The 13,697-nt window shown below is 35.3% G+C and overlaps 1 protein-coding gene across 15 annotated transcripts in view; it reads left to right on the top strand.

Annotated features, from left to right (window-relative positions):
- The window catches only part of MYCBP2 (MYC binding protein 2), a 169,052-nt gene that overhangs the window by 47,206 nt on the left and 108,149 nt on the right, over positions 1-13,697 (top strand). For 14 of the 15 annotated variants that reach the window (XM_059839180.1, XM_059839176.1, XM_059839184.1 and 11 more), the window contains exons 13-18: positions 143-307; positions 1,006-1,164; positions 1,630-1,834; positions 2,510-2,655; positions 3,392-3,493; positions 12,656-12,763. In XM_059839180.1, the coding sequence (XP_059695163.1) occupies positions 143-307; positions 1,006-1,164; positions 1,630-1,834; positions 2,510-2,655; positions 3,392-3,493; positions 12,656-12,763 (885 nt within the window). The remainder of the gene's footprint in view (positions 1-142; positions 308-1,005; positions 1,165-1,629; positions 1,835-2,509; positions 2,656-3,391; positions 3,494-12,655; positions 12,764-13,697) is intronic. The other variant, XM_059839171.1, reaches the window with a different exon arrangement.

Raw genomic sequence — 13,697 nt, 5'->3', positions numbered from 1 at the left:
CAATTAAAATTAGGCCAGGAGATTGTACCTATTGTTGGTTGTTTGGGTTTTTTCATTAGTGGTTTGAAAACTAAGGTTTATGCCTGTGATGGTTTGAGGATTTTTTGGTAGATTTATTTGTAATATATTTCTTTATTTAAAGCTAAAAGCAGACGGCAATCAAAACCATATAAGCCTAAAAAAATTATTAAGATGGAAGGAAAGATTGTCATATCTACAGCATGCAATAATGGAAGCAGTTCTGTAATTTCCAAAGATGGAGAACTCTACATGTTTGGAAAAGATGCCATTTACTCTGACAGTACAAGTAAGTTAATATTGGTCTTTTGAATTATTTTTCAGCTGAAGTAATTGAAATTAGTATGGAAGTTTTTAGCCTATGAAAATGTTGTTTGTGTGTTTCTTACCTTCCTGTTGTATTTTTGACATTCTGTTGATTCAGACAAATATGACAGAAGAGTAGAAAAGGTAGTTTCCAAAAATTCTGTAAAATAATTTAGCATCAATGGTGACACACATCCAAAGTAATTCTTCCACTAAGGAGAAGTAAAAAAAATTCACTTGTGTTAATCTGGCACGAGAAGGCCACACAGGAGGAAGTCACAGAAATAAGATGTGCTTTGGTACGAACAAAGGCTGCTGGAAGCTGGGCCTTAATGTGCTTCTCTGCTCATAAGGTAGCAGGGGATCCTGTACACCACAGTTTATGTAAAATATAATGAAATGAACTCCAATGGCTTTATGATTCCTTTAGAATTCTTTTTCAAAACACGTGATTCACAGCAGTTTTAAGTTTGCTTTTGGATTTTCATTTTTTGCTGGACAAGTGGCTTAGGCCTAGTTCTCCTTTCACTTTTCATTCTAGTACTTGTTTTTTATATCTGTTTTTCTCCCATGCTGTAAATTTTAAAATTGTCAGTATCCACTAACAGTTTTGTTACATCATTGAGTTTCCTTCTTGGCTAGAAAGTGCAATTTTTCACCCAAATGTTTTTTGTCTTTCAGGTTTAGTAACAGATTTGAAAGGTCATTTTGTGACTCAAGTAGCCATGGGCAAAGCTCACACCTGTGTGTTAATGAAGAATGGAGAAGTTTGGACATTTGGAGTAAATAATAAAGGACAGTGTGGACGAGACACAGGCTCTATGAGCCAGGGAGGAAAAGGTGTGGGACCTTGATTTTTTTTTTTTTTTCCATTTCATCTGCATGCTGTCAAATATCAGAAGTGAAAACAAAGCTAAACATTTTGTTATAAAATGTAATTCCAACACTAAAGTTTGAATACATGCAACATGATTAAAAAAATCAAGCATGTCCATGCACAAAGATTTCCAAAAAGTCTCTGTGCTGGCTGAGCAGTCAAATCAGGATTTCCTAGTCATTCTTTTTAAAACCTGATCTGTGAATGTTCTTCAGAGCTTCAGCAGTTCATAGACACGTAGAATAGTTGGAGGTGGAAGTGATCTTTTAAACGTCATTTAGTGCAACCCCCTGGCAGTGAGCAGGGACATTTCATCTAGATCAGGTTGCTCAGAGCCTTGTCCAACCTGTCCTTACCTCTCTGAGAAACCAGAACCCTCTCTGTTGGCCTGAGAAAGCAAGTATTTCTTATTTCAATATCTTAATTAGGTTTTGGAGTTGAGAACATGGCAACAGCAATGGATGAAGATCTGGAAGAGGAACTGGATGAAAAAGATGAGAAGTCCATGATGTGTCCTCCAGGCATGCATAAATGGAAGCTGGAGCAGTGTATGGTGTGCACTGTATGTGGAGATTGCACAGGCTATGGAGCCAGCTGTGTTAGTAGCGGGCGTCCTGATAGAGTACCTGGAGGGTAAGCACATCTGTGGCACTGTGGGTGGTGCAGTGAGTTGGATGGCTGAAGCACTTCCTGAATGTGAACTGAGTTGAAAGTAACTTTATAGCTAAATATATAGTAATATGTGCTTTAAAATCAGAAAAGGCTTAAAATTTCTGTAAATAGCTTGTGGCTGCAGGTGATTTAGTTTTACAAATTGTTTTCTTACTTTAGCGTGTAGTTCTTTACTAGAAGCTGTTGGATGTGAACACCAATGTAATTTCTGTGTCATGACAGAGCTCCTTGCTTAGGGTAACTTTCCTTCATCCTCTGATGGAAGCTTATGTTGCTGTTCAAGTTGCCATTATCTGTTACTTCTTAGTTGAGCTGCAGGAGGGCCACTGAGTCACCATTACTGTTTCTTCAGCATTTTGTGTGCTCATTGTTTCCTTGTTCATGTTTTCATGTGGTGTACATTAAATTGAAAAAAAGAAAGTTCTGAGAAGTCAGTTGAGTGGACAGTCAGTGTATGGTCAGTGTATGGCACCATGCAACAGCAGCTAGGATTTAAACTAGCTGTCCTCCCTGTTTATCTCAGGAAAACTTGCATGTTCACAGATAGAACAAAGTAATAATCTATGTTTTAATTACAAAGGCATCAGTAATGCACAAAAATAAAAGATAATGATAAAGCAACTCTGTTTGCTGCAGAATCTGTGGCTGTGGCTCGGGTGAGTCAGGCTGTGCTGTGTGTGGCTGCTGCAAGGCATGTGCTAGAGAACTGGATGGCCAAGAAGCAAGGCAAAGAGGAATCCTTGATGCTGTAAAAGAGATGATACCTTTAGATCTCTTGCTGGGTAAGTAATATGAAATTAGCAGAAAAGCTTTTAATTCTCATTTTTCTGTACCTGTTTTTTTCCCTATTGCTGTCCTGTACATTTGTTTACACACTTTGTTACATGACAGTTTTAGTGTAATATTGTTAAAATGGTGCTTAACAGTCAGATTTATTTAGTGGTGATATAGCAAAGCGGGATCATTCTGTTAAGTGAATTGTTCTAAGTTTACCTTTACTATAGTCACTTGTGCCACTTCGTGACCTGTGCTGATACTGATGTTGACCTGTGATACTAATGTTGATACTACAAAGTTGTTCTTGTCCTTTTTGATATCCTGAAAATTTTTCTATAATGTTTTTATCAGGATTTAAGCATTCTGAAACTAAAACATGGCTATTTCATGTAAAACCTTTAAAAAATATAAACATTCATAGACTTGGTTTAATACTTTTTGAAACTTTTTAGGGGAGAATGGAGATAGCCATGACAACACATAACTACATATATGTATATGCCTAAGTACTACTTAGTGATGTTGGAGTTGTCAGATTTGTGAAAACCAGGAAGTTAGGAGATAAAGCTTAGATCTCCTCCAAATTTACTCAAATCCTTTTTACTTATTGTCAGGGCCATGTAAAGAGCAGCTAGTTAAGTAGGTTTTCAGTTTTCATTTCCTTTACTTCTTTTGGGGTTTATTGCCACCACAACAATTTTAAAGATAATTTTAGCTATTTTATTTTCTTAATCTATTTAGCTGTCCCTGTTCCTGGAGTTAATATTGAAGAACACCTTCAGCTACGACAAGAAGAAAAGCGGCAGCGTGTAATTAGGAGACATAGATTGGAAGAAGGAAGAGGTGAGTGACTTATTGAGAAGGGCCTTGAATAGCTTGAGAAACTTCTGAGTCTGTTTTCTAAGAATGAAAATAGTCTTTCTCCGTTGAGCCTGTACAGTGATCAAGCTAAATCATGTCCTAAGTAGGTAGTTTATGTAGCATGCTTTCAGAAAATTATGGAAAATCTGTGTTTAACGAAGTCTACACATAAGATTGAGAATTTTAATGATGAAAGGAGCGCTTTATATCACTTTCACAGGTCTGTTTATTTTTTTGTCATTTCCTAGTTGAATGATTGTTTTTTAAAATGTAGATTCTGAAACATATTTATTTGAAGAAAGGATTACAAGCCTGTCCCATGCTATTTACCTAGTATATGAATTATCTAATTACTATAATAAATTATTCCTTTTCTGTTCTGTAATAGTAGGCAGAATTTTCTTTTATAAAATGAACTTTTCTGTATTTGCATAACATGGGAATATTGACACAGACTGAATTAAAAAAACAAAACACCATTGCAGCAGTTCAAAATTTTCTTATGTTTTATCTACCTCATTGTTGATTTTCCACACAATAATATACCTTAAGAATTTTACAGTACTCTTTGTGTTCTAAAATACCTCAGTGTCTTGTCAAATTGAAAATGAGAAATTTAGATGGATGTAACCTATAATATTTTTGTAAAGCATGATGATGTGGTTGCTAAAATTATTGTGTGTTGAGAAGAGGAATAACTTACTGGGACATATGCTCTTTCAAGTTCCTTCAGTTTTAGTAAATACCGCTTTGATTCTTCTTTTATGTATTAGATACTGGTTTTACTTGAATACAAAATGTGCCTTGTAATCCAAATTATTTCCTAGACTGTGCCAGTGAATCTTGTGATGTGAATTGTCTTTATTTCACTTTCACTAAGAAATTGCTGGTTTTAACCACAAATAAGGAGCAGTGAGAAAGAGAAATCTTGTTGTTGCCTATGCATATGGAAAAGGATGGAATATTTATTTTTGTTTGCATCTTTGTGGCTAATTTTAGCTGTGAGGTGAAGGGAGGAGGCCTTTGTTTAGGTCATGTCAGAGCTGCTGCATGCTGCTGGCAAATGTTGGGTGCAGCTAACAATTTTTTATTGAATCCTAATTAAATGCCCAGGCATTATTGAAAGATGCTGCTATTCAGACCATCAGTGATGACAGAGCTGGGAGGTAAATTTCAGTTGAAAGAAAAAAGAAGAGTGGCAGAGAAAAATTTACATTTACTTCTATTTCTGTAGTTAGAAGTAGAACCAGAGCAGCTTATCCCTTCTGTATGCCATCTGTTTCAAAAAGCAAAAAAAGATCACTTGAACAGTAGCAGGAATGTACTCTTATGGTTGGTTTTTCAGGCATATGTGTGAAAGGAGGCTGTAGCCAGGTGGGGATTGGTCTCTTCTCCCAGGCAACCAGTGACAGGACAGGAGGACACAGTCTTATGTGGCACTAGGGGAGGTTTAGGGTGGATATTTGGAAGAATTTCTTCACAGAAAGGGTGATTGGGAATTGGAATGGGCTGCCCAGGGAGGTTGTGGAGTCACTATCCCTGGAGGTATTTAAAGGGAAGACTGGATGTGGCACTTAGTACCACTTAGTTGACATGGGGGTGTTTGATCATAGGTTGGACTCGATCTCAAAGGTCTTTTCCAACCTAGTTGATCCTGTGATTCTCTATAGGGACTGTAGCTAGAAAGATACTGTTATCCAGCTTGTTGCATACATTTGTGTTACCTTCTCTATCTAAAGAGCATTGAAATCCCATACCTGTGTGGCTGTGGGAGGTAGTGGCTATGCCAGTCTGGAAGGGTTGGAGATTAGTCTCCTGTTTTGGTTCAGAATGACTTCTTGTGATAAAGCTGGGAGCAGTTTTTCACAAATAGGTAGAGATGTTGTTTTATATAATCAGGTATGAATATTTGATTAGATAATCAATCTTTATTTGCATAATCAGATTAAAGAGCTTTTTTGCTTCTCCATCCAAATGCTGAAGTTTTTCATTAATGAGTTAGTGCAAAGAGTAGCACCATTCTTGACAACTCTTATGATGCTACTCTTTTCATAAGAGAGAGCGAGAACGTTTAAATAATCTGCTAGATTTTTTGTGCAAAAGGTTTTGCAGTCTGATAAAACATAGTTATAACAATGATAAAAGAACAGGCATGTTACTTGTTGCTTAGTTTTCCCAAGAGTTTTAGTATTTGTGCATATGGAACTGAACAAATCCATGCTAATGAAATAGCTATTTGGAGATCCAAAGAGAACTTTCAATTTTCTAAAAACTCTGCTTAGTCAGTTAAAGGCTGGACCAGGTCTTTAGGGCCTTTCCTTAAGGTATGCAGTGGTTTTTTGTCAGGATTCTGATTTCTGGATTATTTAGTGTGTTAATGTGTCTTTTGTTCTTTTATAAGAAACAAAGCATGCATAGTTTATGGTGTTCAAGAATAGGATTCATCACTGAATGTAGCTGCAGACTTTTAAGCTCCTGTTGGTGACCTTTATTCAATACAAATATTTTCAGTAAATTTTGAATGTCTTGTAAACAAGAGAAAATCTTTGAAAATACAGGAATATTTCATTCCTAAAACAGTTATACAAATAAAACAGAAAAGTCACAAAGAAACCTCTCACCGAATGTGTTGAAATAGGACTTAAGTTTAGGAGAGAGGTGTAAGTACAAAAGTACTGGGATTATACTGATTTTTAAGTTGTCTAATTGTTTGTGCTTCTTTCAGAGCTTCAGATTTAGTTCTGTTACAGTGACCTGTGATACAAAAATATGTTCTTGGGGTCCACTTGAATTAAGAGTAAAAGCAATAGTCATGTCTTTAGGTGTGACAATCATTTAATTTCTTCCCAAGATCACTTGTGGTCTCTTGTATTGAAGAAGATAAGAATGCTCATCCTTGTTTGCATTTATCTGAAAATGCTAACTCTGAATTTGAATGTTCTGGGTAGAAGTAGTTGTTAATAGCTGCAATATCAATGACCTGCTTCAATGTTACTGTCACAAGCAATTAACTCACTTCTCACACATGATCCAAGTAGCCTGCCACTGTTGTAAGGAACCTGTATGCAGCTCAGCAACAGCACACTAAGTAACTTTAGCACTAAGAAATTTTAAGTGCTTATGCCAAAGATTTCTTTGTTTTTTACATTGAAATGAGTCACCAACTATAGTTTGTGATGGAACTGTAATCAGCTAATAATTTTTATTTTTTTAATCAGTTGTTTATGTTGCTGTATTCAAGAAAGAAATTCTGCTTTAGTGGAAAAAAATCCTTTAAATTAATAGTGGGCAAAAAGTGTTTGTTTGGGATAATCAACTATTTAAAAAAATGTAAGTTCCTTAATATTGATTATAGTTCTTTGCTCTTTTATGCACACAAGTGACTGTGACAAGCAGTGAAGAGGGCTCAAAATCAATTCTACATTTTTGAGTTGAGTGTATGACCTTCTGAGAATATAGCCAGCTGTATTCATCACAGCTTCTATGCTAAATCATAATATCTCAACATAATTATTGATGGAATTATCTCAGCTCTTCACTGTCTCTGTTCTTCTGGTGAGAAGTGAAGGAGCTGATTTTCCATATGGTGAAGTGTTTTTTGTTTTTCAGGCTGGTTTGGGGATTGATGAAAGTAATGAGAGATGAATATGGAAATAGTTACACTTAATTATTTTCTGTGGCAGTGAGGAAGTTTTGTATTTTACAATGTTCAGAACATGGTTAATTATTTTTTTTTTCCTATGGAACTATTTTTTTCATCATGGGGGCATTAAATTGCCTTAATGGATTACAGAAATCTGTGGGCCACATGTGCAATTAATGTAATGAACCTCAGACTAGCATTTTCTGAGAGAGCTAATCTTGAAAGCTGTTCATGAGACTTTTTACTTTTTCTGATTGGTATTTGAAGTAATAGAAGTTGGAATAGTCAAAAATTTCAATTTATCACTTGAAGATAATTCTGGGGCATTTTTTCAGAGGGCGATGAGAATGTTAAAATAGCTTTTTAAACTATATTTAACTAATAAGCTAAAGAACACAGACATGTTTCTCAATACAGCAATAATATGGTCTCATGCTTCACTGGTATTTCACTACTACTCTTTCTCAGCCTATGATGTAAAAAATGTAAAAACCTCAAGATTATCATTACTGAAATGCAGATTTGGTGTGTAATTAAGCAAGGTTTAGCTTTTGATGCCCTTACAGAAAAGGAAAATGAATTTTCATCAGTCTTATGCTACTTGCAACAGCAAAGAACCCACAGAAAATTGATTAATTTTAGTCCAAGCTGCTCTGTTTTAAGACAATATAATCTGAGGCCTAGACTTGGGCATTTTTTAATTTTCCTGAAGTGTAACTGATTCTTCAGTTACTTCAGTGATTAGTTTTACCACGGTGGGCTAAGTATCATACAAATCTGTTTAACATCTGCTCTGAGCTTGGAATCTCTTTGTCTGCTCTACATATACTTAAATAGACAGCAGAACTGTCTGTACTAGTGCAATATTAAGTGCAATATTACTTAGTAAATAATTGTGCAGCTTCTTTTTATGGTTTTAGTTAAATGTTTATTTTGATGCTTTCAGGATTACTTTTGTTTCAGTGTTCTTTAAGCAAACCAAAACCACTCAAAACCCCCTACCTTTTTACTTGAAGCAATATTGGACTCATACATGACTTTTAAAGAATGCTTTCAAGGGAAAGCTGTAGGCTTTTGCCCCTAATGACCATCAGGTATGGTTCTATGAAGTTACATTGTTGCACTTGTGTCTGTGATTCCTTTCTGAAAGAGCTAATTATTGTTATGAAAACTGATGTTTAAAGTAAAAATATTTATATTATAGTTTCATAAATCAGATTTGTAGTAGACACCATGACACAGTTTTGGTTAATATTTGCTGTTGTAATTTACTTCATGTATTTATATGCAGAAATTAATATTTTATATTTATTTAAAAATACATATGAAATTAAGTACACAGAAGGGAGAAAGGGTCAAAATTAAGATTATCATAAACCCTACTTCCATCTCATTCTCTTATTACTCCCACATTGCCCTGCATGCTTGTGTTGGCTAGTGTGCATCTCTTTTTCCCCTTTAAAAGGCCTTAATTTTTCTTCCATACCTGATTTGTACAATTTAAATGTTGCTTTAAGACTACGGGAGGAGACATGTATCCTGTCTTTATTTTCAATGTTTTGAACAAAAGAACCGAACTGCAATTAACCTTAGTGCCTGCACATGACATTCTCCATGAATGTTTTTGCCTTAATGATAAATTGCTAGTCATAGTTGGAAAAATACAGATTTTTTTTTTTACATGCATCATAATTGTTAGCCCTGCCTCATATGAACATTAAATTTTGTTTCCTTTAAGGCATAATAGGTGGGACATTATCTCACTGTAGTGTTTTCTACTTCTAGTCGAACTGAAGTCTAACATTTGTTTCTAATTCCATTTCCTGAAATATTTTTCTCAAAATTTGCAACCTGTTGACCAATTAAGGTGGCCAATTTCCTATATTAGGGTTTTATCTTCTTGTTTTATTATTTAAAAAACCAAAAAAACCACACACCCCCCAAAAATTGCTTGGTCTCTTTCAAGAAGCCAAGAATATGTTTTAACAACAGAGGGTGTAATCCAACCTAGGACTTAGCTCTGCAACCTGAATTTATACTACTTTTCTGTATGTATGTGTCATCATGTGCTATTTTTTCAGGTAGCCTGCTGTGTTCAGTTCACTGGTGCAGAAGTCAGCATTTGAGATAATTGATTTCAGGCTCCTGCAATCACAGCTTGCCAAATAGCATTTGTTTAGGGTGAGGTCCTAGAACAAATCAAAGTATGTGTTATTTAAATCAAACATTAAACTCCTTCATAGTTGTGTCCAAGAGCTTATATGACCAAGAATGCCAAAGCACATTAAGTGCATGTAGGATGAAATAATTGTATACATTTTTCTGAACTCCACTGCATTATTTAATAAACACATTCTATTTGGAGAAAATGAAATTATTTCTGTGGTTAAATTTTTTTAATGCTTTGAATTCCCTGCACAACAATGTCCATTTTGCAATGTCTGGACCAAGAAAGGAAAGCTAGTCTTGACATTTCAGCTAGGGCTGTTCAGCATCTCTGATCAGCTATGGAAAAACAGTCTGTGAAGGGAGAGAGTGAATGTCATTTTGCATCCTACAGTGAGTGATTTAAAATAGCTCTGTAGTCTACCAGTGACTCCTCTTTGTTTATCTCTGTCACTTGATCTTCTAAAGTTGAGACTAGTAATAGATGGTTATTTCCCATGCAGATCTATCTTAAAGGCTTCTGAAGGAGTTTTCCAAATAATACTCTGCAGATTTTTTTTAACATATGAAAGGAAGTATCTAATGCATGACTGGATTGTTCCACCAGAATATTCTCAGTGCCTAAACTTTGCTCCCTTCGATAAGGCAGCTGCAGATGTGAGCAGAAGGCAATTCATTGTTGTAGTGTTTTGTTCCCCGTGTTATTTGGAGGGAGAGGGAGGTACTTTGCACCTTGCCAGCAGATGATCAAGGAGGCAGACATCACAATGCAATCAAAATGTAGATTTTTGTTTATTTTTGTAGTTTCCTATTCTGTTATGATCATTTTAGAGATTTAGCATGCACAAAAAGCCAAAGAAGATAACAGACATGTTACATGGATTTGGGTGGAAATTGCTATGAAATGGCAATCTGTTGCATTTAAGTTTATTTTGGATTCAAGTTCTATACGCAGTGGTAAATGTAGAGTGTATAGGAATATCCAGAAGCAAAGATAAATCCTGTATTGGTCAGAAGGTTAGATTGTCACAGAATTGTCATGTTGACTAGGAGAGTGTGATTCAGATGAGTAGCTTGGAAGCTAATAGCAGGTGTGTGCTAGGGCCATGCTGGAGCTGACAGCCTCTTATGCTTACTAGACATCCTCTGGCTTAGAGATCTCCTGTAGTTCTTTTGCTCACCCTACTGTGCTTCACTTCTGTCCTCCTGAAATTCTCTTTTGTTACCTTTGCTCTTAGCACAGAAATGCCAAAGGCTGCCTTCAGGTCTGTATTTCATCCCTTGCACTGTTTGTTCTGCGAGCATGTTTTGGAGCCTCAGAATATTTGCTCAAGTTATCTAGAGGTCATTCAGCCACCCACAAATATTTTAGATCTTCACTCTTCAAGCCACACTCTTTGCAGTCCTTGCATCTCTTTTTGCAACTTTGCTGGTCCGACTTTCACTCGTGTTGTGTTGTCCTGTCCATTCTCTATTTCTTCAGATTTTAATTTCATTAGAAACTTTCCAGTAAGTCTCACTACTTTTGCCTTATTTTCTCATGTTCTTCATTCACCTTTTCTCTGTATCATTTGTCCTTCAGACATTTTTAGCTTTCATAATCTGCTTGTCATTCATCTCTTCCCCTTTTAACCTTTTCCTGGTGTGCCTCAGGATACTCCTCACTATATCGCCTCAGTTGGTAAGAAACAAAATATGGTGTAGTTTTTGTGCAAGTCAAAACTGTGGAAAGTAGAATATTAAACACAGCAAGTGATTTGGCAGAAAGTAATGTTTACCAAAAATGTATCTATTAAATGGAAATTTGAATTCAGAGGACACTGAAAAGGGGGAGCACAACAGCAAGACAATTGAAGGAAGAATCTGCAAGATGAAGGTAAATCAGAAGCAAATGATGATCACTGATTAGGAGAAGGAGCTCTGTATTAGTAAGAGGATCTGTTCTGCAATAGAGTCCAAATGAATACAGTAGAACAAAACTGAAAATTCTATGCTGTGTGCAGAAACAAACATGACACAGGAAGTTTTGGGCCATTATGTTCCCTTACACATGTATGAACCTCTAAGCTAGACAGTAGTGTATTTTTAAAGCATTTTTCATTTTGTTTTTGAAGTGAATGCTAAAATTTGGGAGCTTCTCTGTATCAAGTTTCTTCATTTGAAAGTTCTAAAGCTATATAGATTTGGCCTAACTTAGATATCTATCCATGCTGTTTAGTATTAGTGAAGGAGGTGATAAAGTTGACAGCAGAAAACCTGAGGCAATGGGCATTTATTAAAAGTTAACCTACACTGTCTCCTTAATAAAGTTCAGCTGAGGAATGAGAGTTTCAATGAATTTACAGAGAAAGGAGGGATATTTGCATTCTAAGTTTTGCATAAGTGGTTTATAACACAGCAGCCTGATCTGGGGTGCTTTTGTTTGCTGTTCATGGAGGGGCTGGATTTGGGCACCTGTGGAACTGAGTGTCACTTGGCAGAATTAGCTGCTTCCGATTCATGGTTTCTGTTGAATATGAGACTTCTGAAAGGACAAGAAGTGTTCAAAAAATTCATGGTGACATGCTTAACCTATAAAACAGGAGAAATACAGATTTAAAAAACAAATTCCGTGTCCATTACCTGCTTATACTCAGCCTCAATTAAGCATAGTAGCTCACTGCCTAAGTCTAGATTTCTAAAAAGGAAAAGCAATCTGGAAAAAAATTTAAATGCGTGTATCATTGCTTTCTTTAAATCAAATCTTCGCTTGAAGACCTTTAAATAGATTGAAAAATATTTTCAAAGTAAATGGATTTCAAAATTACTAAGTATGTAAGAAAAGAGTCATATGATGTGAATAACTTTCTTCATGAAACATAGACATTTTCTTTAAAAGTTATAAGTCTGCATCTTAAATATAGTAACTGGAAACAAGTTTATGCTGGTGGTTTTTAAATTTAGCATTTATATTATGATCTTTCTCCAAATCAGTATTTTGAATGTTATATGTAGGATTTAAGGCATGATAATTATTCTTTTTATCTTTTAAGGGCAATAATGGGTATTTGCTATCAAATTTTGCTCTAGTGTGTGTATGTTATATTTCCATTGCTTGCAGTACAGTTGCATCCTTAGAAATTCAGGTAAAACTATCACTATGGGATGTTTATTGGTTTTTCACATAAGTTATCAAGAAATGGCAACTTTTATATTTTAAGGTCTTTTGAATTTAAGGAAACAAGTTTATAATTATTATTCTTTTTTTTTTTCATTGCTTTTAATTTGAATTTTGTTTAACACACTGTTTCCATTTTGTGAGCTTTCCTATGCATGTGCAAAATGTTTCTCCTCAGGCCCCCTTGTAATTCCTGGTCCTATTTTTATGAACCATCGAGAACAGGCTCTAGCCAGAATCAGACTCTCTCCAGCACCGCTAAAGCATAAACGGGACAAGCACAAAGGTATTTGGTCTTCCTTATTGACTAGGGTGGAAATAAGCCCAGCCTCCCAGTCACTTCTTCCAGATGCTGCATCTGTCTTTTCAAAGAACTGCACAAAATGAGTTCTGCCTTTTCCTCCTGTTAGTATCTTGTTACCTGAGGAGAAAGAAAACGCATTTAAATGTTGACCTTTCTTTAGAAGTGTAAGTGTTCATTAGTCCACATCATCTTTGTTTTGCTTTCCCCTTTTTTTTTGTGAAATATGCATTGTCTTTCTGTGTGTCTTCTCTCATTTCTAATGCTGTCTTATTCTTAAGGTTCTTTATTTTTACTGTAGGAAATGTAATATGTTAGAGTGTCTCAAGATTGTTGCAGTGTGTTTGTGGTTTTTGTCCTTTGTATTGTGTATTTGGGGTATTTACTTAAACATATCAGTTCCAGGCTTGATAATTTTGGCATAAATCTTCTCATAGGTATGTTTATACCTTTCAACAAGCCCTTTTTAGGAGTGAAATATTTGAAATAATATAAACATTACATTTTGCTAACTTTGAATGGGGAGATTACAAATCAAAATAAACACTTTTCTCTGCAATATTCTTGAGTTAAATGGTTTTATAGAGTACAGGTATGGAGGTGTCTTGATATTTTAGACATTTTTGTATGTCTGGCAAGCCAGTTCCTTATATCTGCAATTCCAAAGTGTGCCATTTTTTCAGATCTAAATGACTTACATGTTTCTTAGAAAGTGGTGTTGTATTATTAACTGAACTTACTGAAGTTGAGCTGTCTCAAATCTGATCGTAGTTTTTATATATATCTGTGTATTGATGTGTCTGTACATACATTATTTATATATAGAAGGTAAATATGTAAAATGGAGGTTAGAGACTTGGTCAAAGTAGGAAGCTCCTAAAAGTGGTGAACCCAGAATGCTTCAACTCTTTTCTAAAGA

This window comes from Haemorhous mexicanus, chromosome 2, assembly GCF_027477595.1.
Source record: "Haemorhous mexicanus isolate bHaeMex1 chromosome 2, bHaeMex1.pri, whole genome shotgun sequence".
Classification (NCBI taxonomy): Eukaryota; Metazoa; Chordata; class Aves; order Passeriformes; family Fringillidae; genus Haemorhous; species Haemorhous mexicanus.
This window is presented reverse-complemented; position numbering and strand designations above follow the sequence as displayed.